Here is a 25,742-nt window from a genome sequence, read left to right as displayed (position 1 = left end):
AGAGATATCAAGAAAAGCCACTAATCCTACTCAGAATGTCCATCTCTGTGACTTTCAGCTTATTTAATTTAATATGATATTACTTCTGGAAATTTCACGCATAGAAACAATCTAATTTAGTGATTGCAAGAGTGTGATGATCAAAGCCCCACCTCAGGAGTAGTGGAAGGGCAGGAAACTCATGTTTGCAAGCCCAAGAGCCTGAACGGCAGCTTTTGTTCCATTTTATTTGTTGCCAGGTTGCCTCACAGAAGGAACCTTAAACATTAACTTTCTATGACCTTGTGATAGATGGATAAGATGTATTTGCAGGAAATGACGTAACTAAAGAACAATTTAACCACGTTAGAGGCAGCCAGAGTCGGTCATTTCTAGTAGAAAGGGCTGAACTGCTGATTACATGTGATAACATAGCTCTGGTAGAATAAAAAGGAGCACGGCCCACTTTTAGATCACAGACAAGCACATTGACCCCATTCCAGATATGCCTCCAATTCTAAATGAGAAAGGCCCTACAGCCCTGGGCCAGGAAGCCAGTATCTTAGATGAAGTCCCAGTAAGCACAACTTGACCTTGTACACAGCCTTAGATATGGGCATCAGGAGGTTCCTATAAGGAGAAGCTTATAGATAGAAGCCAATCAAAGTGAGTTGACCTTTTTAGGAAGAATCAGTTGGAGGCTCTGGTCCAGAAGAAACTTGTACACAGAACTCACTGGCCGCACCTGGATTGCCAGTCACCAAGGGAAATTTAAAACATATATAGGGCTGGCAAATGTATTTCAGTTGATAGAGTACTTAGCTCAATACCCTGAGTCTGATCCCCTAAAGCAAAACATCAGATGTGGTGATGAATGATTACAATCCAATACCTGGGAGGTATCGGGAAATCAAGGCAAGAGAACCAAACGTTAAGGTCACCCACCCTCCGCTGCATGGTGGGTTGCAGGTAAGACTGAGATATCTGAGATCCTGTCTCAAAAAAAAAAAAAAAAAAAAAAAAAAAAAACTAAATAATTGCACCCCACCTACGGTACCCCCGCCTCACTTTTCTCATCACGAAAACAATCACAGCTTCTTTCTTCTGCATCCTAAGGATGGGATGGGATGGGATGGGATGGGATGGGATGGGATGGGATGGGATGGGATGGGGTGGGGTGGGGTGGGATGGGATGGGATGGGATGGGGTGGGATGGGATGGGATGGGATGGGATGGAATGGGATGGGGTGGGGTGGGGTGGGATGGGATGGGATGGGATGGGATGGGATGGGGTGGGGTGGGATGAGGTGGGATGGGATGGGGTGCGGTGGAGTGAAATGGGATGGGATGGGATGGAGAAGTGAAGAATAGAGCCCTTAGAGTGAATAGACTCTCCCTAGAGTTCTTCCCGTCTCTTCTCTGTTTGTATTGCTATGGCTGCTTACCTTGAACAAAACGGAGAGAACTATATCTGGTTCTGTGAAGACTTTCACATAATTTTTTACGGCATTCTGGACAACACAAGACAACAGGGCCAGCCTAAAATTCAACTGCTCTCCCCTTATACAAAAGTAAGTCATTAATGTTAAAAAAGGAAAAAAAAATTATCTGCAGCTACCTAGGTAAATTCCAAGCTTTAAAGTCATACCTGAGTGTCTTGCTCCCTCAAGATAGGTGAGTAATTCCAACATAATTAATAGTTGCTTAGGCTTATTTACAATCCTACATTGCAACACCTTAATTTTCATTTTTTCTTGGATTATTGTTATCTTTAATACTGATTGTCAAGTTGTCAGGGTCTAAACTCACCTAGGGAAAAAAGCCTGTAGGTGTGCCTATGGTTTGTTATCTGGATTCAGTAAACTGAGATGGGAAACTACACCTCCTGGAACTGTAGAGAACATCGTTGCATGGGGTTTAGAAAAAGGAGAAAAGGAAGGGAGCTACAGCATTCATCACTTTGAATCCTGGCTATGGTTGCAGTATACTCAGCTACATTACGCTCCTGCAGCTAAGACTTTCCTGTCACGACTCTCACTATGATCTAAAACAAACCCTTTCTTCTGTGTGTTGATTTTGTTAGAGTATTTTATCACAATAATAGAAGGAACAAATGGAAAATATTGTTACCGTCAGTAGGGTTGCTGCTATGATAAACCAAACCACTGTCTTAGGGTTATCATTGTTATGATGAAACCAATAGTAAGTTGAAGAGGAAATGACTGACTTGGCTTACAGTTCCACAATACAGTATCCACTGAAAGAAACCAGGTCAGGAACCCAAACAGGACAGGAACCTGGAGACAGGAGACAATGCAGAGGTCATGAAGGAATGCTGCTGACTGGCTTGCTTCCATGATTTGCTCACCCTAATTTCTTAACAAACCCATCGCAGAAGTCTCTCCACCCACAATGGGACAACAACCTACACACACATCATCGTCAGTCACCAAGTAAGAAAATGTCCTACAGGCATGCCCGCCGACAATCACCCAGTCGTATGGAGGCCTTTACCCAATTAAGGCTCATCCCCTCTGATGGCTAGTTTATGTCAAGATGACATACAACCAGCCCAAATATGGTTCTTAGAATTCTTTCTTAATCTTCTTTTGTTTGGATATTTTACCATGGAAGTGGACACAAATCTTTTATCCTGTTCTCAGCCTAATAAACCTCTCCCTCCATAGAAGTTGAAGCTCAGATATTATTATCAGAGAACTTATGAGGGTTTTCCCTACAGTCACAGAGAAACCAGGTCACTCCTGCCATTGTTGTCACACTACCCCTGTTATTTCCTTCAATTCTGGGTGTGACACGGGATCATAACTGAATGATAAACAAATAACCCTCCCAGGACAGTCTGGGGAGTGTGTGTGAGCATGTGTGAGCATGTGAGAGCATGTGTGAGCATGTGGGAGCATGTGGGAGCATGTGTGAGCCTGTGTGAGCATGTGTGAGCATGTGTGCTTCTGAGACAGGAAGACAAGAGAAAGAGGTGTGAGGAGGTCACTTTTTCTTATTTTTTCCAAGTAATTGGGTATATAAATAATATTCCCTCCCTCTCTCCCTCCCTCCCTCCCTCCCTCCCTCCCTCCCTCCCTCCCTCCCTCCCTCCCTCTCTCTCTCTCTCTCTCTCTCTCTCTCTCTCTCTCTCTCTCTCTCTCTCTCTCAATCCCCTTCTCCTATAAGTCATCTTCCTTATGGCAGGACAGGAAAGCAATAGCAGAGTAAACAGAAAGGAAGTATCTGAATCTGACTTTTCATTGTGTACCAATGAGTAACATTTACAATGCCAGAAAAGACTTCAGAGGCGTGTAATATAAAGGATTGTGCAAGGATTTCAATCTTAAAAAAAAAAATAAAGCTCAAGAATGCATAATTAAATTTTATTGATTTTGCAACTCTACATGAATGCAAACATTTTAAGCTTATAAATAAACTAAGATCTGTAACAGATTAAATATGTCTCTTTTTTCTTAAGGGAAAGTTAAATGAGCAAAAGATTTAACTTTAGTGTTTCATTTTTTAACTGAAACATAATCTACAAGTATTTTGGAGACAGTACATAGGGAATATCTCATACTGCATTATCACTGTTCCTTCATTTTGTTCCTGAAAATAATTAGAATAGAGAGATGACTTTACGGTTAAGAACTGCTCTTCTTGAGGCCCTAAGTTCTGTTTCCAGCACCCACATAGACTCACAATTGCCTGTAAACTTCAGTTCCAAAAAACCAACTCTCTCTTCTAACCTCCAGTGGTCAGCACCCTCAAACACACACACACACACACACACACACACACACACACACACACACATACACACACACAACAACAACAACAACAACAGCAGCAGCAGCAGCAGCAGCAGCAATTTTTTTAAGTCTAGAAACAAAGTAAGAAGAAGAAGATGGCAGTATCTATATTGTCAAGCAAACCAAGATTCAATGTAACTGATCTTGGATTCACAAGAAGTTAAAAGCTAATTATGTCCACATCAAAAGTTCTTCACAGTCATGCTCAAATCCAGGCTCTCAGTGGAACCAGTGAATGCAAATACTACCTGTTCTTTTTCAGCTCTCTTGTCCTTCCCATCTTTCTAACCTGCCCTCCTACCTTCACCACTCCCACACATACTCCTTTCTTCCCTCCCTTGTAGGTTGAGGAAATCAGTTGTCTTCAATTTTATTGATGAAATTTCACGTTCATATCCTTAATCACTTCATGTAAAATACTAATTTCATCAAAATGTTAGAACATTGTACAGAATAATCATGTTGAAGAAATCTTGGCAGTTTCATGAGTGAAAATGAGCTCACGTATTCTTAGGAATAGAATATTGGCAGTTACACTGTGTAGCCCAGGAATATCAATCATGAGCTAAGAATTCGCAATGCATGCAAAATTGCTCTGGTTATATTAGTCAGAATTTCTTAGAAGAACAGATCTTTTCGGTGCACAAGGCTAGATCTCTCAGCTGGTCTTCAGTATACATCGGAATGCTGAAGAAGTTGGATCTAATGGCAGTGAAGGAAAAGGCTTACTAGAGAGAGTAAAAAGCAAGCAGGCAAAGAGAGAAAGTTTCCTTCTTCTGTACTCATATACAGGCTGCTAGCAGAAGGTGTGGCCCAGATAAAAGGTGGGTCTTATGAGCTCAAAATAACCTAGATTGAAAGAGAATCATCTTCCCACTTCAAAAGATGTAGATTAAAAATGAGTGTCCCCACTTTAGATGTTCCCACTTTAATTGAAAACAAACAAAACAAAAAAACAAAACACCTCTCACAGGGGTAGCCAGACATTTTGGTTTTAGTTAATTCCAGATGCAGTCACGTCCAGATCTGATGCTGAGCAAGAAGAGCCTGTACAACTCCACCTCCTGTCAACTTGACACACATGTCTTCTTATGGCTTGTTCACTTTCAAATGAAAACAACAACCAGGTCATAAATATGCCAACGATGATATAACTATCCCATGTATAAACATATTACATATTTCACCAGGTCATATGTATGTCTAGCATGCTATAACTGTCTCTCATTCAACAATAAACACATTAAATATTTTAGAATAGGGGGCAATGTTCCTTGAGGGATAGCATCTTAGTATCTCAAACTTAAATGTTATAACCACTTATACTCCCTTTATTGAAATTATGTGACAGATAAAGAAATTCAGGAAAGGAAAGATGAATATCTATACAACTACATCCTGACAACATGAGAGAAACACGTCAATTATAATCTTTTTTTCTCCAACTGCTCACATGTCCTTAGCTATTTGTTGTTTATACTTACCTCTCACTACTCTCCATTCTGTTTCCACCTCCTTCAGTAAGCACCTCAAAAAGTCTTGCTTCTCTTTCCTGAGAACTGACCAATACCATCATTCCTGAAGAGTCTCTGCTCTTTGCTATCCTGCCTGAATTAGGTTGTGGTAGTTTCCCGTGGATTTGCGTCAGAGATGTATACTAAATACCAGCTGAGACGTACAGCCTCATGGACTGAACAACCACAGGATTCTTGGACTTCCCATTGGTAAATAGGCATTATGGTCTAGCTGGACCAGTCTGTAACTCATCCTTATTCATCCCTTTTCTCTCCATGTATAGATCCACTCGATAAGCTGTGTTACTCTAGAGAATCCCAGCTAATAGAGATTTTTTTAACAGATGTGTTTCTAGAGTAATGGAAGTATAAAAATGGAAATTTTGAGTAGCGGCAATAGGCTTTTCAAGTTGCCAATACCTGCAGTAACTTAAACCTCTAGAGATACAAAACCCCTCCTAGTATCTCAAAAAGTACTGAAAGCCCATGATGCAAACTATCTCATTCATTATGTTAAGTTTGACTTTAATGAATGCATTTACTTATCTTGATTTGCCAAATCTGAAAGGCAAAGGATTTGGTGAGTCTGTGTATAAAACTTTTGACAATTTGTAAGAAGGAAGAAAGAAAGAAAGAAAGAAAGAAAGAAAGAAAGAAAGAAAGAAAGAAAGAAAGAAAGAAAGAAGAAGAAAGAAGAAGAAGAAGAAGAAGAAGAAGAAGAAGAGGAGAGAGAGAGAGAGAGAGAGAGAGAGAGAGAGAGAGAGAGAGAGAGAGAGAGAGAGAAGAGAAAGGAAAGAAGGAAGAGGAAGAAAAGAAAAAGAGAAAAGAAAAAAAGAGAAAATGATGGTGTGGTTAGTTGTTCCTAGCATCTTGGATAAACTGACAAGGGAATAGAATAATCTCCATGATCAAAATTAACCAACTTGGGGCTGGAGAGATGCCCCAGAGGTTAAGAGCACTGACTGCCCTTCCAGAGTTCCTGAGTTCAATTCCCAGCAACCACATAGTGGTTCACAACCATCTGTAATGAGATCTGATGCTCTCTTCTGGTGCATCTGAAGATAGCTTCACTGTACTCAGACATTAAATAAATCTTTAAAAGAATAATCAACTAATAGCATATCAGCTTATGGTGAGGAAAAACAATCAACTCAGTGATAAAACTGACTAGCTCCAGATGCACATAAACAATCGAAAAGTTCTTAAGTGTGCCTTAGAAGAGAATTTTTCTCTCCAGCAGGTACAGAGCTAAGGTTGTAGGGAAAGAAGCTGAGCCACTCATTATAAAGTTAGCTGCATTACAGTAAAATTATTCAAGTTCCAGCCTCGGAGTGTGTGAGGGGTTAAAGGACATTAATTGGTAAAGAATGGAATACTGGGACATGTGCCAAAAATGTGTGAAAGAATCCTATTGGAGCTAAGGATTTTGAATTCTCAGAGTTTATCTCACCTGAGGAAGTAGTCTCTCTACCCTCAGCAGCAGAAGTACTTAACACTCCCAAAACCTGAAGCCTTGTCATTGCCACCGTTGACTGGTGAAATTAATCTCCAGTATGATTACCCAGCGATGACTTTCTGTGAAGGAGGTGTTAGGCAAGACAATGCTGATGTGTCTCAGGACCTCTAGACCTATGGGGCTAAGCAGGTTCTTAGAAGAGGTAGAAAGTGTAGTCCACGGTGATGCACACTACACTACTCATGAACTCAATGAGTTCCCTAAGTCTTTTCAGCAGAAGTCTGGAGGTAAGAGTGGAAATTGATTCTACGGGTATGAAATAATGGTAGAAGGAACACAGAAAGCTGGATCAGGCTGAGTTTGTTGATATGGGCCAACCGAGTGGACATGTAAGTTTAATATGAAATTTGACATGGTTGGTTTTGCTTTAAGGTGTTAAAAGTTTTCTTTTCTTTCTTTCTTTTTTTTTTTTTTTTTTGAATGGTAGGCAGAAGCAATTATCAAAAGATGGCCTATGGTAGAGGGATTGGAGACACCTGATAGCTCTTGGCTTAGTGATGATGAAGAGATTTAAGGTTCAGAGAAGCTGTGATGCTAGACTGACTGTGCCCTGTGAAACCTAGTCCTCCACAATGGGAAGGCCCAGAAGACTTGCCCCTTCACTAATCCTACAAGACGCTAGACAATTCTACAGAAACAGTGAGAGGGACATTAGTGCATCTGAAGACTTAAGTTATCAGGGGTCTGGTGACAGCACTTACCGAAGGCAAGGTGACCATAGTTACCGCAGTGTACAGCACTAACAATGTCCCTAATGGTCTAACATGCAATGAACAGCAGAGACAAAGTCATATTTATCATGGTGTGGCTTGTACATACCTTCTGTACTGCTCATCCATCATGGAATCTCCAGGCGTGAGATAGATAAGAAGCCTGCTACATTCTTGTGTGATCTGTGTAAGAAGAAAAGTCCTCAAGCAAATGAAAGAAGGACTACAGTGAATGGTTCTCAGCCTGTGAACCAGTCTCTAAACGGAACCAGTTTGCAGACCCAGAAGCCCTTGAATGAAGGGGTGACCAGGTGTCCCTGAGGAAAGACCTTGAGAAAATATCTGAGAGTTTTACTGTTAGCTGTTCCTCAGTCCTTCCCTGGGAAGACCTAAAGCCTTTTTACAAGGGTAACTGTACACTGGGAGAAAGGAGATAATCAGACTTTCTGGGGTCTATTGGATACCGGTTCTAAGTTAAGGCTGATTTCTGGGACCCCAGGAAACACTGTCACCCTCCAATAAAAAGAGGGTCTTGTGGAGTTTCCGTGATTGATACAGTTTTGGCTGGTCTGACTCAGTAAGTCCACGGGGTCCCCAATATTTAGAAGTTGGTATTATTCTCATCAAATGCTCTGTGGAATGGGACAATTACGGTTGGCAAAGCTAACTGGAAGCCTTTTCCAAAGAAAACAGTGAAGACAAAACTGCCTTCACTTCCGCCCAAGAGGCTTTGCAGCTGTGGCTGCTGTGACACTTGTGCGTCGGTAGGCGGCAGAGAGGAGAGAGGCTGTCCGTGCGCGGTGTTCTGACCTATGAACATCTCAATGATTAGTAGCCTGCCAGTTCCTGAAAGAAAAGAACCACCACCAGTCTGTCACCAGGGGCCCCAGGTAGGAAGCTAGCCTGAGATGACCCTAAGTCATCCTGGGGCACTAGACTCCCCGGATGGAGAGACTAAAATAACCCTGACTGAGACTGTGGCCTTTGGTGGAAGTAAGCCGTAAATAGACAACTTTTACAAAAGGATCACGTGGGCTATCTGGGTGAGAAGTGACCCTTAAATGACTACCAGACTGGCGCTGTGAGGCCCGGACAGGGAGCGAGCCTGGGCTGAACGCCAGTTTGGCACCTTATAGGCCTGGTGTAGGGGCGGGGTCCTAGGAGTGCCCTGCCGGGCACCGTAATGCATGAGCAGGACACTCCTAGGACCACTCCTGAGGTGACCCCAGAGACCCTGGGTGCCACGCAGAGGAGGAAATGATGGAGAAATAGAAAAGAAGCAGGAAGATGCGGCACAGTAAAGAGAGACAGAACTAAAGAGTCAAGGGTAGTGAGGACCAGCCTGATGTCAGTAGCTCGTGATGCCACACGAGACCATAATGAGGTCCTGGCCTGTGCTGCTATCAGGAGTCACATTTGAGTTCCTAGCTCGGCAGTAACAGGGGCTCTGACCACCAAAGGCCAGGCAGACATCCCTGGTCTGGTCTGCCACACACGGGGAAATGTTCACATCTGAAGTCTGAAGGCTGCGCACAACTGACCCCAACTCTCACCTGGACTTGATGGGAGAGCGGGCCCTGGAGGCAGGAGAGTAGGAGCCGATGATACCTCTCCCAGGCGGCTGCAGTCCTGGGGAGAGCAGTCCTTGCATACTGAGGAAGTTCCAGGTGAGCTAGCCCCCAAGGTATGAGTGTGGGAGAATTGACCTTGACAGGAGATGCTCTCCACACCAGAGAGCGGCCCTGCATCTCGTCTAGACAGCAGGATAGAGCTGGTTATGGAGGTTGTAGGTGATTATAGGTGAACTGGCCAGGAGATCCTGGGAGTAGGAGAATGGGTAGATTGACAAGTTCGGATACCTGTCAGGCCCAGATCCCGGGCTTTAGATTGAACCATTCCCTAGATAACTTTCAGGGGTACAGGAAGAGGCCACTCCCACGAACCCAAAACTACAGAATCTCCATGACAGCTAGACGTCTGAGAGGAGTCCCCGTGAGGCCCAGTACTGATAGAGTAGCAGAAGCCAGAGACCCAGTATGGTCATTGCAATGAAACATTAGCAAACAAAGAGGTGGGGACAAAAGTGTGTCCTCTGGGACACGCCGTGACACGACACAGCTTCCACAGTGAGATTTTGTCTGCAATGGCAGAAGTTGAGACGGTGGAGGGTGGGCACAAGGGAGGAGGAGATGAGTGGGATTGGGGTGCGTGATGTAAAATTCATGAAAAACAAATAAAATGTTTAAAAATATCAGTGTCACACCCCAGAAGGAATCGAAGGCATTAATGCCACCATAAAGGGTTTCGGAAGATACAGAAGTTACGGTTCTCACCACAGCTCTCCAATATGGCCATTGCAGAAGATAGCTACACTGTGTAGAACGTTATTTGCCTATGGAAAACTCATTCAAGAAGGGTCTCCAATTGCAGAAGCTGTACCTGATGTGGTGTCTTTATCCGAACAGATGAACAGGTAGGTCTCCTGGTACAGGACATCAGCTATTGATCTACCAAATCCAGTTTTCTCAGTACCTGTCCATAAGGACCACCAGAAGCAAGTCGCTTCCGGTTGCCAAGGCCGCCGATATAACCTTGCAGTTTTACTTGAAGGACATGCTAACTCTCCAGCCCTGACTCCTTAGTTAAAAGGGATCTTGATTGTATTTCTCCCACAAAACATTACACTGGTTCTCAATACTGATGACTGATGCTCACTGTACCAAGTGTGCAGGAAGAAACAACTACCTTGGACTTGTGGGGAGCACAGATAAGCATCAGAGGATGGTAAATAAACTCAACCACAATTCAAGGGCCTTTTAACTCAGTAAAAATCTCTGGAGTCGAGTGGCGTGGGCTGTGCTGAGGTACTCTTTCCAAGGAGAAAGATAAATAATCGAACCTGATCCTCTCCCACCACCAAAGAAGAAGTGGGCTTATTTGGATACTGAAGATAGCACATTTCACACTAGCCTTACTCCAAGCCAGATACCTAGTGACTAGGCAAGCTGCTAGCTTTCAGAGCAGCCTGGAACAGGGGATGTCTCTTCAACAGATCCAAGCTGCCACACAAGCTGTGTTACCACTTAGACCATATTGACAGCTGACCAGATGGGACTTGTGGTGTTATGGCAGACAGGGATGCTGTTTGGAGCCTTTGGAAGGCCCGCATATATGAATTGCTGAAGAGACCTTTGGAGTTTGGGAGCAAACAAGTGTAAGCCAGCAAAACCTTCCCAACATGCTTTTGGTCATAATGTTTCTTCATAGCACTAGTGACTCTAACTAGGACAGTCACAAAGTTCAGAGAGAACAGTATTCACAGGAAAAAGAAATTTAGAATTAATTATCAAAAATAAAAAGGGGGGCAGGATTAGGTATGGGAGGAGAGGGCAAGAGGTTCCCAGGACCCAAAAGGGATGAGACTAGTTGAAATTCCCAGAAAAGGGGTGAATCTGTACAGACCGTATCCAGAGGTTAGGGGATGGGACCACCCATTCATCTCCAAAGTTTTAACCCGTAATTGCTTCTGTCTAAAGGAAATATGCATACGAAGTGTGGAGCAGAGACTGAAGCAAAGGCCATGCAGAGACTACACACAGGGACCCATCCCATATACAGTCACCAAACCCAGTCACTATTGAGGGTGCCAAGAAGTACTTGCTGGCAGGAACCTGATATAGCTGTCTCCTGAGAGGCTCTGCTAGAGCCTGACAAATACAGAGGCAGATGCTCCCAACCAACCATTGAACTGAGCACAGGGACCCCAAGGGAGGAGTAAGACTGAAGGAGCTGAAGGGGTTTGCAACCCCATAAGAACAACAATATCGACCAACCAGAGTCCCCAGATCTCCCAGGGACTAAATCACCAATCAAAGACCACACATGGACAGACCCATGGCTCCAGCTGCTTATGTAGCAGAGGATGGCCTTGTTGGACATCAGTGGGAGGAGAGGCCCTTAGTGCTGGTTGACTAAGTGGGTGAGGTTCTTGCCCTGTGAGGATAAGTGCATCTAAACTCTGGATTTCATGACAAACTTGGGTATAGTGGCATAGATCTGTAACCCAAGCCATGGGACTCAGCTTGAGTGGATTCCAGGGGCTCCGTGGCTCACCTACATATTCCCACAGTGAGTTCCTGCATCAGTGAGATACACTGAAAAAAACAGAGAAGCAACTGAAGACATTAACATTGCCTCTAAAATTCACTAAGGCCATTCTTCTTTCTTCTTTTCTTTCTTCTTCTAATCTCGTCCATCCTCCTTTCTTCTCTCCGTTTCTTTCTTCTTTTCTTTAATGGCATTGGAACCTAACTCAGGACTTTGTGTACATTAGCAATCTTCAACTGAGCTGTGTAAACTAACCCATGTAGCTTACTTTTAGGAAACCATCCCCTTTGTGTGCTTGAGCTCAGTAAAAGCTTGTAACACCTTTCTTAAAAACACCCAGTTTTCACTGAAAAGATGTTTTGACCAAAAACAATCACTATTTTATTGCCTTCAGTAACACCTTCCCTAAACCCACCGCCACCACTTTTAATTCTCAACTTCCTTTAAGGAAAACAACAAAAAAAAACAAAACAAAGCAAAACAAACAACAACAACAACAACAAAAGCAACAGCACTGAACCTGTTTAATGCTGCCTGAAGATACATGGATATGAGACCACGTATTGGAACATTGGTGGCCTCATCAGGGTCCCATTCCTACCGAAAATACTTTTCCTTCCTGTCAGAGAGGAGGGATTGTAGGAAACCTGACTCTTTAAAATGTTCTGCCCTCAACCTAATGGTGCAGAAGAAAGACAGTTATTTCTTTTAATGTCCTGTTGATTAGTTGGGTGGAAGTCTGTTCTTTCATCCCTGCAGTTTCACTGTTCATGTTCGTACTATATTCTGTGGATATTGGCAATTGTGGCCCTGTCGTTGGCAAGCAGAGGATGCTGACTGCATAGAACTCAGATGTTAGTCTGATACTCAAAAAATGCTTGAATGGAAACACAACTTCCTTCTGCAACCCTTGTCATAAAGTTATGCTTTATATAAGATATTACCAGTGAGACTGATTTTCAACTTGGCATATATTTTAAATTTTTTTATCAGTTACTCTATTTGCATTTGAAATGCTATCTCCATTCCTGGTATCCCCATCACAAACACCCTATTACACAATGCTCCCCCTGCTTCTATGAAGGCACTCACCCACCCACTTACACCCATCTCACTGCACTAACATTCCTGTGTGCTGGGACATTAAGTCTTCATGGGACCAAGGAACTCCCCTCTCATTGACCAGATATGGCCATCCTCTGGTACATATGCAACTAGAGCCAAAGGTCCCTCAATGGGTATGTATTCTTTAGTCAATGGTTTAGTTTCTGGGAGCTCGGGGCAGGGAGTGTTGGGGGGGACCTGGTTGGTTGATATTGTTGTTCCTCCTATGGGGTTGCAAACCTATTTAGCTCCTTTTATTCTCCCCCTAAATCCTTCATTGGGGTCCCCTGCTCAGTCCAATAGTTAGCTGCAAGCATCAGCAACTGTATCATCAAGCCACTGGCAGAGCCTCTCAGGAGACAACTGTACCAGGCTACTGTCAGCAAGCACTTCTTGGCTTCCTCGATAGTGACTGGGTTGGATGGTTACATATGAGATGAATCCCAAGATGGGCAGTGTCTGGATGGCCTTTCCTTTAGTCTCTGCTCCATTCTTTTTCCTCCTATTTCCTTTAGACAGAAATAATTCTGGGTTAAAATTTTTGAAAAGGGTGGGTGGCCTCATCCCTCAACTAGGGAGAGTGCCTAAATTCTGGATATGGTCTCTACAGGTTCTTGTTGGGTATTTCAGCGAATGTCATACCTGTTGGGTCCTAGGAGCCTCTTGCTTTCCTGGCATCAGGGACTTTCTGGTGGCTGCCCCAGTTCCCCATCCTCCATTGCTACACACCTCTGTTAAATTTTCTGACCCTCTGTTCACCTCCCCTGTGTCCTCCCACACCTGATCCTGCCCCCCCCCTTTTTTCTCCCCCCCCCCTCTTTTCCTCCCAAGTCCCTTCCACTCTCTACTTCCCATGATTAGTTTGTTCCTTCTTCTAAGCAGAACTGAAGAATCTACACTTTGGTCTTCCTTTTACTTGAGCTTCATGCGGTCTATAAATTTTATCTTTTGTATTTCAAGTTTTTGGACTAATATCCACTTATTGGTGAGTACATACCATGTGTGTTCTTTTGTGACTGGGTTACCTCACTCAGGATGATACTTTCTAGTTCCATCCAATGCCTAAGAATTTCATGAAGTCATTGCTATAACTGAGTACTACTTCTTTGTGTAAATGAACTACATTTTCTGCACCTATTCCTTTGTTGAAAGATATGTGCATTCTTTCCAGCTTCTGGCTATTAGAAATAAGACTACTATGAATATAATAGAGCATTTGTCCTTGTTATATGTTGGGGCATCTTTTAAGTATATGCACAGGAGTGGTATAACTTGGTCCTCAGGTAGTACTATGTTCAGTTTTCTGAGGAACTGCCAGATTGATTTCAAGAGTGGTTGAACCAGCTTACAACCCCACCAGCAATGGAGGACTGTTCCTTTTTCTCCACATCTTCTCCATGATCTGCTGTCACCTGAGATTTTTTTTTTTTACTGCTAATATTATTCATTGACATATCAAATGTTATCTCCCTTTCCAGTTTCCCTTCCACAAGCCCCTATCCCCTCCTCCCTTCTCCTGCCTCTGTGAGGATGTTTCCCTACCCATGCACCCACTCCTGACTCAGTGGCCTTGTGTTTCCATATCCTGGGTCATCAAGCCTCCACAGGACCAAGGAGGCCTTTTCCCAGTGATGCTAGGTGAGGCAAACCTCTGCTACATAGCCATCTGGAACCATCAGTATCTCCCTTTGTACTCTTTGGTTGAAGATTTAGTCCATGGGAGCTTTGGGGGGTCTGATTGATTGATATTGTTGTTCTTCCCTGTGCAGTTGCAAACCCCTTCAGCTACTATCAGTCCAATGTTTGTCTGTGTACATCCTCATCTATATTAGTCCAGCTCTGGCAGAAGCTCTTGGGAAAGAGCTATACCGGGCTCCTGTCAGCAAGCACTTCTTGGCATCCTCAATAGACACTAACTTCTGTGTTCTTTGTATGTTTTGGATATTAGACTTCTATAAGATGCAGGATTGGTAAAGACCTTTTTCCGAACTGTAGGCTGACATTTTTGTCCTTATGAGAGTGTCCTTTACCTTACAGAAGCTTTGAAATTTTATGAGGTCCTAATTGTCTATAATTGATTTTAGAGCCTGGGCCATTGGTGTTTTATTCCAGAAATTTCCCCTGTGATGACATGTTCCAGGCTATTTCCAATTTATCTTCTAATAGATTCAGAGTACCTAGTTTTATGTTAGGGTCCCTGATCCACTTGGACTTGAGGTTTGTACAGGAAATAAGAATGGATCAATTCTTCTGCATGTCATCCACCAATTGAGACAACACCATCTATTGACAATGCTGTCTTCTTTTGACAGGATGGTTTTAGCTCCTTTGTCAAAGATCAAGTAAACATAGGTGTGTGGGTTTATTTGTGGGTCTTCAATTCTATTCCATTGATCTGACTGACTATCTCTGTACCAGTACCATACAATTTTTATCACTATTGCTTTATAATAGAGCTTGAAGTCAGGGATGGTGATTCCCCAAGATAATCTTTTATTGTTAATAGTTTTTGCTATCCTGAGATTTTGTTGTTCCAAATGAATTGAGAATTGCTCATTCTATCTTTGTGAAGAATTGAGTCAGAATTTTGATAAGGATTGCATTGAATCTATAGATTACTTTTGGTAAGATGGTCATTTTTACTATATTAATCCTGCTAATCGATAAGCATGAGAGATTATTTTTTCTATCTTCAGAGATCTACTTTGAATTCTTTCTTCAGGGACTTGATGTCCTTGTTTTAAATATCTTTCATTTATTTTGTTAGAGTCACACCAAGATATTTTATATTATCTCTAACTATTTTGAAGGGTGTCATTTCCCTAATTTCTTTCTCAGCCTGTTTATTCTTTGAGTAGACAAAAGCTACTGATTTCTTTGAGTTAATTTTATATCCAGCCATGTTGATTAAGTTGTTTATCAGATTTAGGCATTCTCTGGTAGAATTTTGAGGGTTACATATCATATCACATATCATTAGCAAATAATGATATTTTGACTTCTTCCTTTCCAATTTGTATCCCTTTGACCTCTTATTGTTGTCTAATTTCTCTGACTAGGACTTGAGTACTATATTGAATAGGTAGAGGGAGAGTGGGCAGCCTTGTCTAGTCCCTGATATTAGTGGGATTGCTTCAAGTTTCTCTCCATTTAGTTTATTGTTGGCTACTTGTTTGCTGTATATTGTTTTACTATGTTTAGATATGGGCCTTGAATTCCTGTTCTTTCCAATAATTTTAACATGAAGCGATGTGGAATTTTGTCAAATACTTTTTGGCATCTAGTGAGATGATCATGTCAGTTTTCTTCTTTGATTTTTGTTTATATAGTAAATTACATTGATGGATATCCATATATTTAATTCTCGCTGCATCGATGGAATGAAACCTACTTGATCATGGTGAATGAACATTTTGATATGTTCTGGGATTTGGTTTATGAGAATTTTATTGAGTATTTTTGCATTGATGTAAGAAAATTTTTCTAAAGTCCTCTTTCCTTGTTAGATCTTTGTGTGGTTTTGGTATTAGTGTAACTGTGGCTTTAGACAATGAATTAGGTAGTGTCCTTTCTGTTTCTATTTTGTGGAATAGTTTGAAGAACATTGAAATTAGGTCTTCTTTGAAGTTCTGATAGAATTCTGCACTAAACATATCTGGTCCTGAGCTTTTTTGGTTGGAAAACTTGTAATGACTGCTACTATTTCTGTAGGGTTTGGGGACTGTTTACATGGTATATACTGTGAACACACTATAGTATTGAAAACACACTATTCCCAATAGTCATTTATTTTAGTTTTAAGCATACAACTACTTTCCAACTCACTGATGGAAAGAAATGTGCTCCTTTACAAGGATTTAATGGCATTGAATACCGAGCCTGAAAGAAGTAAAACTCAATGCAAGCTTTATGATAGACTAATGAACAAGTAGGTGCTTAGATAACAAAAACTATTTCAGGTATATTAATTAATCTTGATTACCAGAAATTAAAAGTTAATTTGAATACTTTAAAAGTATAAATTTCAAAAATATTTTTCATGCAAAAATATCATTTTTTAAACTTTACTCTTTCATAAATCCTCAATAGAAATATTTTCAAAATAGAATGGCTAAAAATTGTAATTATGGCAGATTAGAGCACTTGAGAAATTCCACTTTAAAATTTATAAATTTTGATTTTTTAAAAGCTTTTAACCAATGATAAATTGTTTTAAAAAATGCCAAATTCTAGCTAGTAGCATACTTCTAAAAACAAATTACTAAAAGACATACAGTTATAGCAACTTGATTTTATTTAATCTTCACTCTTCTCAGAAGACCATTAACAAGTATGATATCCTTGCAATCACTTTTTGATAGAAGAATATAGATTTTGCCTCTGAAATTCAAACTGTAATCCTGATAATGTGTACAGAATTATTTTTGAAAGATGATGTCCAGTTTTTGAGTGGCCAGACCCTATAGTGAATATTTCAAATGCTGTGAATAGATAGAGAGAACAAAGAGATACCCACTCAAATTTTTTCGTGGCCTGCATGGACTCATGGTGGCAGATGATGTAATATCTGTTTGATTTCTTTCAGCAAAATAAGGGCGATCCCAGTTCTCAGGTAGAGTCCTACTGTCTGAAATTACAAGGGAGTTGATGCAGATGTTCTCAAGAGTGCACACACTGACAGCGTTCATACTTCTTATGTCAGCTTGCTCCTTACAGTTCAAGTTGGCAAAACAGCTGCAACGGAAGTTTTTGGAAAAGTACTCCAGATCTTCAAGGGTAGGGTTGCCAGTAACCTCATACTTTCCCCGTTTCACAAAATGAATCTGAAAGTTCTGAGGGCTCAAGTGTAGATAGTCATTCGAATTCCAATCTTTTCTTGAACATATGCCTTTACTCTGGCAAAGTGTTTGGCTACACATTTTGGCTGCAAGGGTGACGTTGATTATATAAGGATTCAGGACGGTCTCCAAGTAATCATGTAAGTCCAGACAAGATTTCTGTAGAATCACAAAATAGAATATCAAGGCATAAGTTCTTTGTGACAATATCCTGCACCAACTCTTAAAGAACAAAGCAATAGGCCTGCCATGTTGTTAGGAAATACTCTTTTTTACTGTAGCAAGCAATATTACTTAACTAACTGTTCTCATTACATTCTTAAGTTTTGAATGCCATTGTATGTTAGTGAATAATTATTTAGTTGAGACTCAATTTAGCTTTGATCTTCCTCAGTTACTAATGAATTAATCAAAGGGATAGAATGTTTCAACTGTTAGAATACAGGCTTTGAATTTCTCTTGCCCTGGTGATTGGAATCAGCTTCATAAATGACCTTGGAAATATCTCAAATATCCAATTATCCAATTTGGATGTTCCCAAGTCAAATTAATTAATTTTATTATGCTCAAGTTTTATAGCTTATAAAATAAAGATAATTTCCATAGCCTAATACATAGGACTATTGCGATAAAAAAATGCACACACACAAATATATATATATATATATGTGTGTGTGTGTGTGTGTGTGTGTGTATATATATATATATATATATATATATATATATATATATATATATATATATATAAAATTCCATTTTTTCTCAATTAACCATCAATAAATCTTTAAGGAAACAAAAGAACCAGATTTCTCAGACAAGTCTAAGCAATATCAAAGAGAGTGTCGAAAGTGATGGCTCAAAACAAATGAGTTGAAACTGTATAATTTACATAAATGTTGCATAATTATGTATGCATAACAGTCAGTTCTTTGTGAAATTTTGCAGAATTTAAGTGTTGAGAATCTTCACATTGGTATAAATGAGGACTGAACATAAAAATTAATTAGGCAGCTTAGGAATCTTTGCTGAAGGCATAGAATTCCAGAAAAGAATTCTGGTTACTAATTCCTTGTAATTTCTCCTAAAGGAACATTCTGCTTAAAAGCTATGCATTTGCTAATCACTGGACTAAACACGGGGAAACTGATGAAGGAGTTAGAGAAAAGACTGAAAGAGCTTGAAAGGGTTTGAAACCCATAGGAAGAACAGCATTATCAACCAACCAAACCCTCCAGAACTCCCATGGACTAAACTGTAAACCAATGAGCACACATAGAGAGACCCATGGCCCAAGGTGCATATGTAGCAGAGGATGACATTGTCTGGCATCAATGGAAGAAGCAGCCTTTGGTCCAGTGAAGGTACATTTTTCCAGTGTAGGGAAATGCCAAGGCACAGAGGTGGAGAGGGTGGTTGGGAGAGTGTGTACCTTCCTGGAAACAAGTGGAGAAGGAGGGGGAAGGTAGCAGGGGGCAGGGGATAACATTTGAAATGTAAATACAGAGACTATCCAATGAAATAATAAAAAACAGTGGAGAATGATGAATTAATAATAATAAGACCGCCATCGAGACTCAGGACCTGCCTGCACACAGCTGGGCCCACAGAGAAGTAGTACAAGAGCTCATCTACCTGAGCCCTTGGAGACAGAACAGAGCCACTGCAATCAGAAGTCACTAACTGCCTGAAAAGAAACAAACATCCTGAAGCAATTTCCTTCCTGAGCCCACGGGCCCTCAGATCCACAGGAGAGACAGGCTCCAGTCAGAGACAACAAGAGCACCTATAATCATAGACAACAAGATGGCAAGAGGAAAATGAAGGAACCTAAGCAATGGAGACCAAGACAATGTGGCAACATCAGAACCAAGCTTTCCTACTACAGCAAGTAGCGGATTGCCAAACACACCAGAAAAACAAGACCTAGACTTGAAATCATACTTCTTGATGATGGTGGAGGTCTTAGGAAAGTGCATAAATAACTCCCTTAACAGTTACAGGAGAACCAGGAAAAATCACTCAAAGAACAACAGGAAAACACAACTAAACACATAAAGGAATTGAAAATGGAAATAGAAACAATAAAGAAAACACAAAAAGAGAAAACGCTGGAGATTGAAAATTGAAAAAGAAAATCAGGACCCACAGATGCAAGCATCACCAACAGGCTACAAGAGATGGAAGAGAGGATCCCAGGGGCTGTAGACAACATAGAAAACAGACAAAACAGAGAAGATGCAAAAATATAAAAGCTTCTAACCCAAAATGTCCAGGAGATTCAGGATACATGAAAAGACTAAACCTAAAGATAACAGGTGCAGAAGAGGGCAAAGAATATCAACTAAAAGGCACAGTAAATATCTTCAACAAAATCACAGAAGAATACTTCCCTGCCCTTAAGAATGAGATGACCAAGAACATACAGGAAGCCCACAGAACTCCAGATAAATTGGACCAGAAAAGAAATTCCTCCTGATACATAATAGTCAAAACACTGAATATTCAAAACAAAGAAAGAATCCTAAAAGCTGTAAGGAAAAAAGGACAAGTAACACATAAAGACAGACCAATCAGAATTACATCAGACTTCTAAACTGAGACTATGAAAGCCAGAAGGTCCTGGAAAGATGTCATACTAACTTTAAGAGAACACAAAAGCTAGCCCAGATTCCTATAACCAGCAAAACTCTCAATCAAGGCAAAGAAAGAGGAACACTCCTCTACTGTTGGTGGAGTTGTAAGCTGGTACAACCACTCTGGAAATCAGTCTGGTGGTCCCTCAGAAAATTGTACATAGTGCTACCTGAAAACCCAGTTATTCCACTCCTGGGAATATACCCCAAAGATGCTCCAACATACAATAAGGACACATGTTCCACCGTGTTTATAGCAGCCTTATTTATTATAATAGCTAGAAGCTGGAAAGAACCTAGATGTCCATCAACAGATGAATGGATACATAAAGTGTGGCACATTTACACAATGGAGTACTTAACTCAACTATTAGAAACCATGACTTCATAAAATTTGTACACAAATGGATGGAACTAGAGACTATCATCCTAAATGAGGTAACCCAGTCACAAAAGAACACACATGGTATGTACTCACTGATAAGGGGATACTAGCCCCAGAAAGCTCTGAATACCCAATACCCAAGAAACAATTCACAGACATTATGAAGCTCAAAAAGAAGAAAGGCCAAAATGGGGATGCCTCAGTCCTTCTTAGAAAAAAGAACAAAACTCTCATGGGAGAAAATGCAAAGTCAAACAGAGGAACAGGGATTGAAGGAAAAATCATTCAGAAGTAGCCTCATCTAGGAATATAACGTCACCAAATTCAAGCACTATAGCTGATACCAAAAAGCACTCACTGGCAGAAACCAGACAGAGATTCCTCCTCAGGCACTATGTCAGAGTCATATAGATTCAGCTGAGCATGCTTGCAGCTTACCATTGGTCTGAACTCAGGGATCCTAATGAGGTTGCTAAAGAAAGGACATAAGGAGCTGAAAGGGGTTACAACCACATGGGAAGATAACACATTATCAACCAACCAAACCCTCCAAAACTCCCATGGACTAAAACACCAACTTTTGTGCGCACTTTGAGAGACCTATTTATCCAGTTTTGTATGTAGCTGAAGATAGCAGTGTCTGGCATCAATGTGAGAAGAGACTTTTGTTCCAAAGAGGGCACATTTCCCAATGTATGGGAATGCCAAGGAAATGGGGTAGAGAGGAGGATCAGAAGGGAGTGCACCTTTGTGAAGGCAAATAGAGAGGGAGGGCGGATAGGAGTAGGGCGGGATAAAGACATAACATCTCAAATGTAAATACAGAATATCTAATTAAATAATAATAATAATAAAGCTATACGTTTATGGTGCATTATAAACACAGTGGGAATAACCAATGTCTGATTGGATCTAAGATCCATTTCTCTGACACTGTTTCTATGGCCAAGATTTGAGACTAGATAATCCATGGACCCCTGGGAAACCAGATGCCATTATTATGCTAAAGGAATATAGTAATAAAATAACTCCTAATAATATTCTGCTGTACCCATAGATCACTGTCTCACTTAGCCATAATCAGAGACACTTTTTCTGGCAGTAGATGGGAATAAAAACAGAGACCCACAGCTGGACAATGTGCAGAGAGTTGTAACGCTCAGTCCTAAATGGGATGTCTTCATCAAATTTCACACCACGTGCCTTGGGGGATTGTGTGGAGGAGGAGGCAGAAAGATTATAATTGTAATTACCAGGAAAAATTAATGATACCAAGGAAACAGAATATTCAGATACAGCAGAAAGGACAAACATACAAAATCCCAGAGGCTATGGCACAATACATAGGATCTCCACATATCCAAACCTGAGATGAGGAAGCGAACAGGAGCTCCCATCCTCAGCCAAGAAGCTAACCAAGAAGCTGCCACCAATTAACAACCACTCACAAAAAATACTAGTTTCTCCAAAGAAGTTCCACCACACTTTACAGCAGGTCCCAATGTCGAGCAGGAGATGCCCAATGTAAAATGAATCCAGAAGTATTTCTGTGCTTTTTCTTAGTTTGGTTTTTTTTTGTTTTGTTTTGTTTTGTCATAGTTTGTCTGTTTTATTTGCATCTTTTTCCTTTTAACTAAGAAGGCATGGAGCTGGAAAGGTGGAGAGGTGAGGAGGGAGGAAAAACTGTGATCAGTATATAGTATATGAAAACAATTTTTCAATAAAAATAAAATTAGAAGCAGAAGGAGGAAGAGGAGGAGAAGAAAGAGGAGGAGGAAGAGGAGAAGCTATCAAAAATATGACTGAAACACTAGGCCATACACCAATCTCTTCTGTTGAATAGCTTTGGAAGTGAATATCTGGACTTTCCTGGTTGAAACTGATTATTATTTATTTCTCACTATCAGCTCATATCCTAAATGATTTAAGGTCTCTATTCAAGGGAGGAATATTATAGGATCCATAAAGGCCATTGAGAATGGAATCTTCCCTCTAACCCTGGGTGAAGATGTGACATTCTGATCTACTCTAAAGATTCATCTTGACATCCTGGTTCTTTTACTTTTAAATTAAATAGTGTGCAGGGTTTATTCTCTGATTCCACATTTGAATTATTAATATTCTTGAAAAAAGAGTTTGCAGTTTTGAGAAAAAAAAAGGAAAAAATTTTAGAATTAGAGTATGCTTATGACAATTCCACTTTAAATAGCTTTGTAAGATAGAAAACTGAGGCTACTTTGAAAAACTCTCACAAATATCTGTATCTGAATACTTTTAATGATATATAACTGGTAATATTTCACAAAGAAGACAAAAGACAGATATCATACATCTCAAAATGTGTCTACCTTCCTAGAATTTCAAAGCTGTCCTCTAACAGTCCTGTGCCAGGCATCATGGGCCATGGTTTTCAGCTGACTTTCTTCACCCTTACTTTCCATTCCACATCCTACAGAAAAGGAAACTTTCTGCTTCAGTTTAGTAGTATATATATACTCTCTTTTGGGGTCAAAAGGATTAATGTACCAGGGATAAAAAACCAATACGGATAATCAAACAATTAAAATAAAGAGAGTCCCGCTGTCTGACACCAAACATCACATTATTGGAATGAAACTAGATTCTTGTTTCGGCACCTTACAAGTCAGGGAGTCGGTAGGATTTTAGTTTACTGAATATCTCATTCCTCAGCACAGAACAGGAACAGATGCCACGTCCTGCTCGACAAGCAACAAAGACAAGATATCTCAATTCAGATAGCACAGAGAACATTCGATCAGCCAAACAGCGTGCTTATGTTCTTATTGAACGCCTAATCAATCCTCCAAACAGTAAGGATATAAATATCTTAATTTTTCATCTACCAACTCAACTTACCATACTTTGTGATAAACCAAGAGTTCCCCACATTACCATTCCAGAGGCGCCCAGAGCAACTGTTTCACCGATCGTACTGACGAGGTCATCCTGGCAAATATGACAGGAAGAGTTAGTCCATGTGGATGAAGTGAAATTATTATACCCTCAGCAAAGATAAATATGATGACCCAACAATATTTCAAATACCTCCATACTCTTTAGACACTCTTCACACACAGATTTTGTTAGTTTTAAAGCATCAATGCGCTCATTATCCCTGCTTACAAAAAAGTCCATCTAGTAAATAAAGGGAGGAACGAGGTCTAATCTGGACTACATGTAAGTCTCTATGACACCAAAAATCAGCATTCAAGTGCTGGGCTGGGAACATAACTGAATTGGTAAAGTGAATGCTGTGTTAACGTGAGAATCCAAGCTCCACCTCTAGGACCCATGCTATAAAACAGGAACTGGGTGTGGTGCTGCGTACTTGCAAGCTTGCAAATACAGTGCTGAGGAGGTAGGCAGGCAGATTCCCCCAGGCTCACGGGCCAGGAATACTAACCTAATGGACAAACTTCAGGTCCTAGCAATGGGTCTGATTTAGAAAGCAAAACAAAACAATAGGTGACTAGTTAGCTCATAAGGAATGACACCTGAGGTGAGCGAACCTGTACCCACACCAAAAATCCTACTTTTAATCATAAAAGATTTAAAGTACTCTCATCTTTGCCTGCATTGCAAACAACACTTTCTTCATGTATGCATTCATAAACAATAAAGACTAAATTTCATCCTTTCAAGACATGGGATTCCACTCAACGCAGTTTGTAAGGCCTCTCAGCTGCCATGCTTGGCTTACGTACCTGATACAGATATTGCAAAGGCAGATCAGTAAAGACAATGCGAAAATATACAAAAATAGGAAGTGGATTATGGGGGTCTTTTAGTTTAGACACTCGAATAGCTTCTTGTACACGATTTCTGATGTAGAGCGCTGCATGCGGAGATGACCTCAACCTGCTCATCAAATAGATGGATGGGTACAAGGCTGTGCTTTCCTTCCACATCCAGGAGAGAGCATCATTCCTTTCCTTTTCTATATCAGGGCAATATCCTTTGTAATCATCTTCAAATTTATTGTTATAACAATCAGGAAAGAGATAAAACCCCCATAAGTGATTTGGCCGAAGTGATGTCCCCAATTTTAAAGTCTCTTCCATAAAACGTTTTGCCGCTTCTTCAAACTCTTTTTTGGCCCTATTGACAACTTCTGTGAAATTAAGTTGTGTATTTTGTTGCTGAACCAACTCAATAGACTTATTCTGGTAAATATCCTTGGGTTTCCAGTTTCTGAACCAGGTAGGCCGCCAGTCTTCCCAGTCAATGACAGCCAAGCCCACATTGTCTATCGGCATGTAATGTTGGATGTCATCCTTAGCTACTTCCAAATGAGATTTTAGAGACACCAACTGGGGTATCCCTCCATGAATAGATAAATGTGAGTCATCTATGTGAGGATAGAGACCCAAACGATCAGTATAAAATACTGTGACAGGTTGACCTATGGCAGTTTTTCTGGGGCTTCCTACTAAAGAGAAGAGACTGAGATCTAGCGGCTGATCGAACCTTGATAGACAAGACTCAGTTGGGGCATTCCAGACCCAGAGGAAAGGCACATCGGGGATAAGTGGGGGTGCCCTAAAATCTGCAGTCAAGCAATATGGAACCAGAAGAAAGACTAGTAGTGTCTGGGGAAGTCCACTGGGCTCACGAAGGCTCCCAAAGGAGTGTTTAACATTTAGCACTGCCATTGCAGAGAATGAATTAGTATCCAAATACTTATTTCTTCTTACACACTTCGATCTCTCAAACATTTAGTGCAAAAGGTGAGGAAGACATTGATGTGAGGTTACTGTTGGAGGTGAACGTTTGGTAGCTGCTCTTCACTGAACGATTATTCTTCTGGCTTCATATTTCAAAAATGTTTTGTGACAAGTCGTATAACCTATAAGTAAAAGGTATAAATACAGAATATGTCACAGCCAGGTGGAAAGCTTTACTAAGTCCTCTAGATCATTTTTAAAAAGTCATTTAATTCAATTTCAAAAGATAGAACCTCCTAGTTTGTTTAAATCAGTGAGATTTTTTCCTCTTATATATGAAACAAATTCTGTAATAGTTAAATCACATCTGATCCCATAGATAACTAAATATAACTGTTTCCATTTCCTTTTTCATATTCATCAGATGCTTTAGCAAAGACAAGTTAAAGAAAAAAA

The 25,742-nt window shown here is 40.6% G+C and overlaps 1 protein-coding gene across 1 annotated transcript; it reads right to left on the bottom strand.

Moving 5' to 3' along the window:
* Nucleotides 1-17,205: 17,205 nt before the first annotated feature.
* Nucleotides 17,206-25,274, bottom strand: LOC308435732 (hyaluronidase-5-like; the record flags this gene model as incomplete). Its single annotated transcript, XM_080936490.1, has 3 exons — nucleotides 17,206-17,742; nucleotides 23,479-23,568; nucleotides 24,327-25,274. 3 exons carry the CDS (start codon nucleotides 25,272-25,274, stop codon nucleotides 17,206-17,208), a joined length of 1,575 nt encoding a protein of 524 aa, XP_080792616.1.
* Nucleotides 25,275-25,742: the final 468 nt, after the last annotated feature.

This window comes from Micromys minutus, assembly GCF_963924665.1.
Source record: "Micromys minutus genome assembly, chromosome: 23".
NCBI lineage: Eukaryota > Metazoa > Chordata > Mammalia > Rodentia > Muridae > Micromys > Micromys minutus.
The sequence above is the reverse complement of the archived record's forward strand: the minus strand, read 5'-3'. Positions and strand labels throughout refer to the sequence as shown.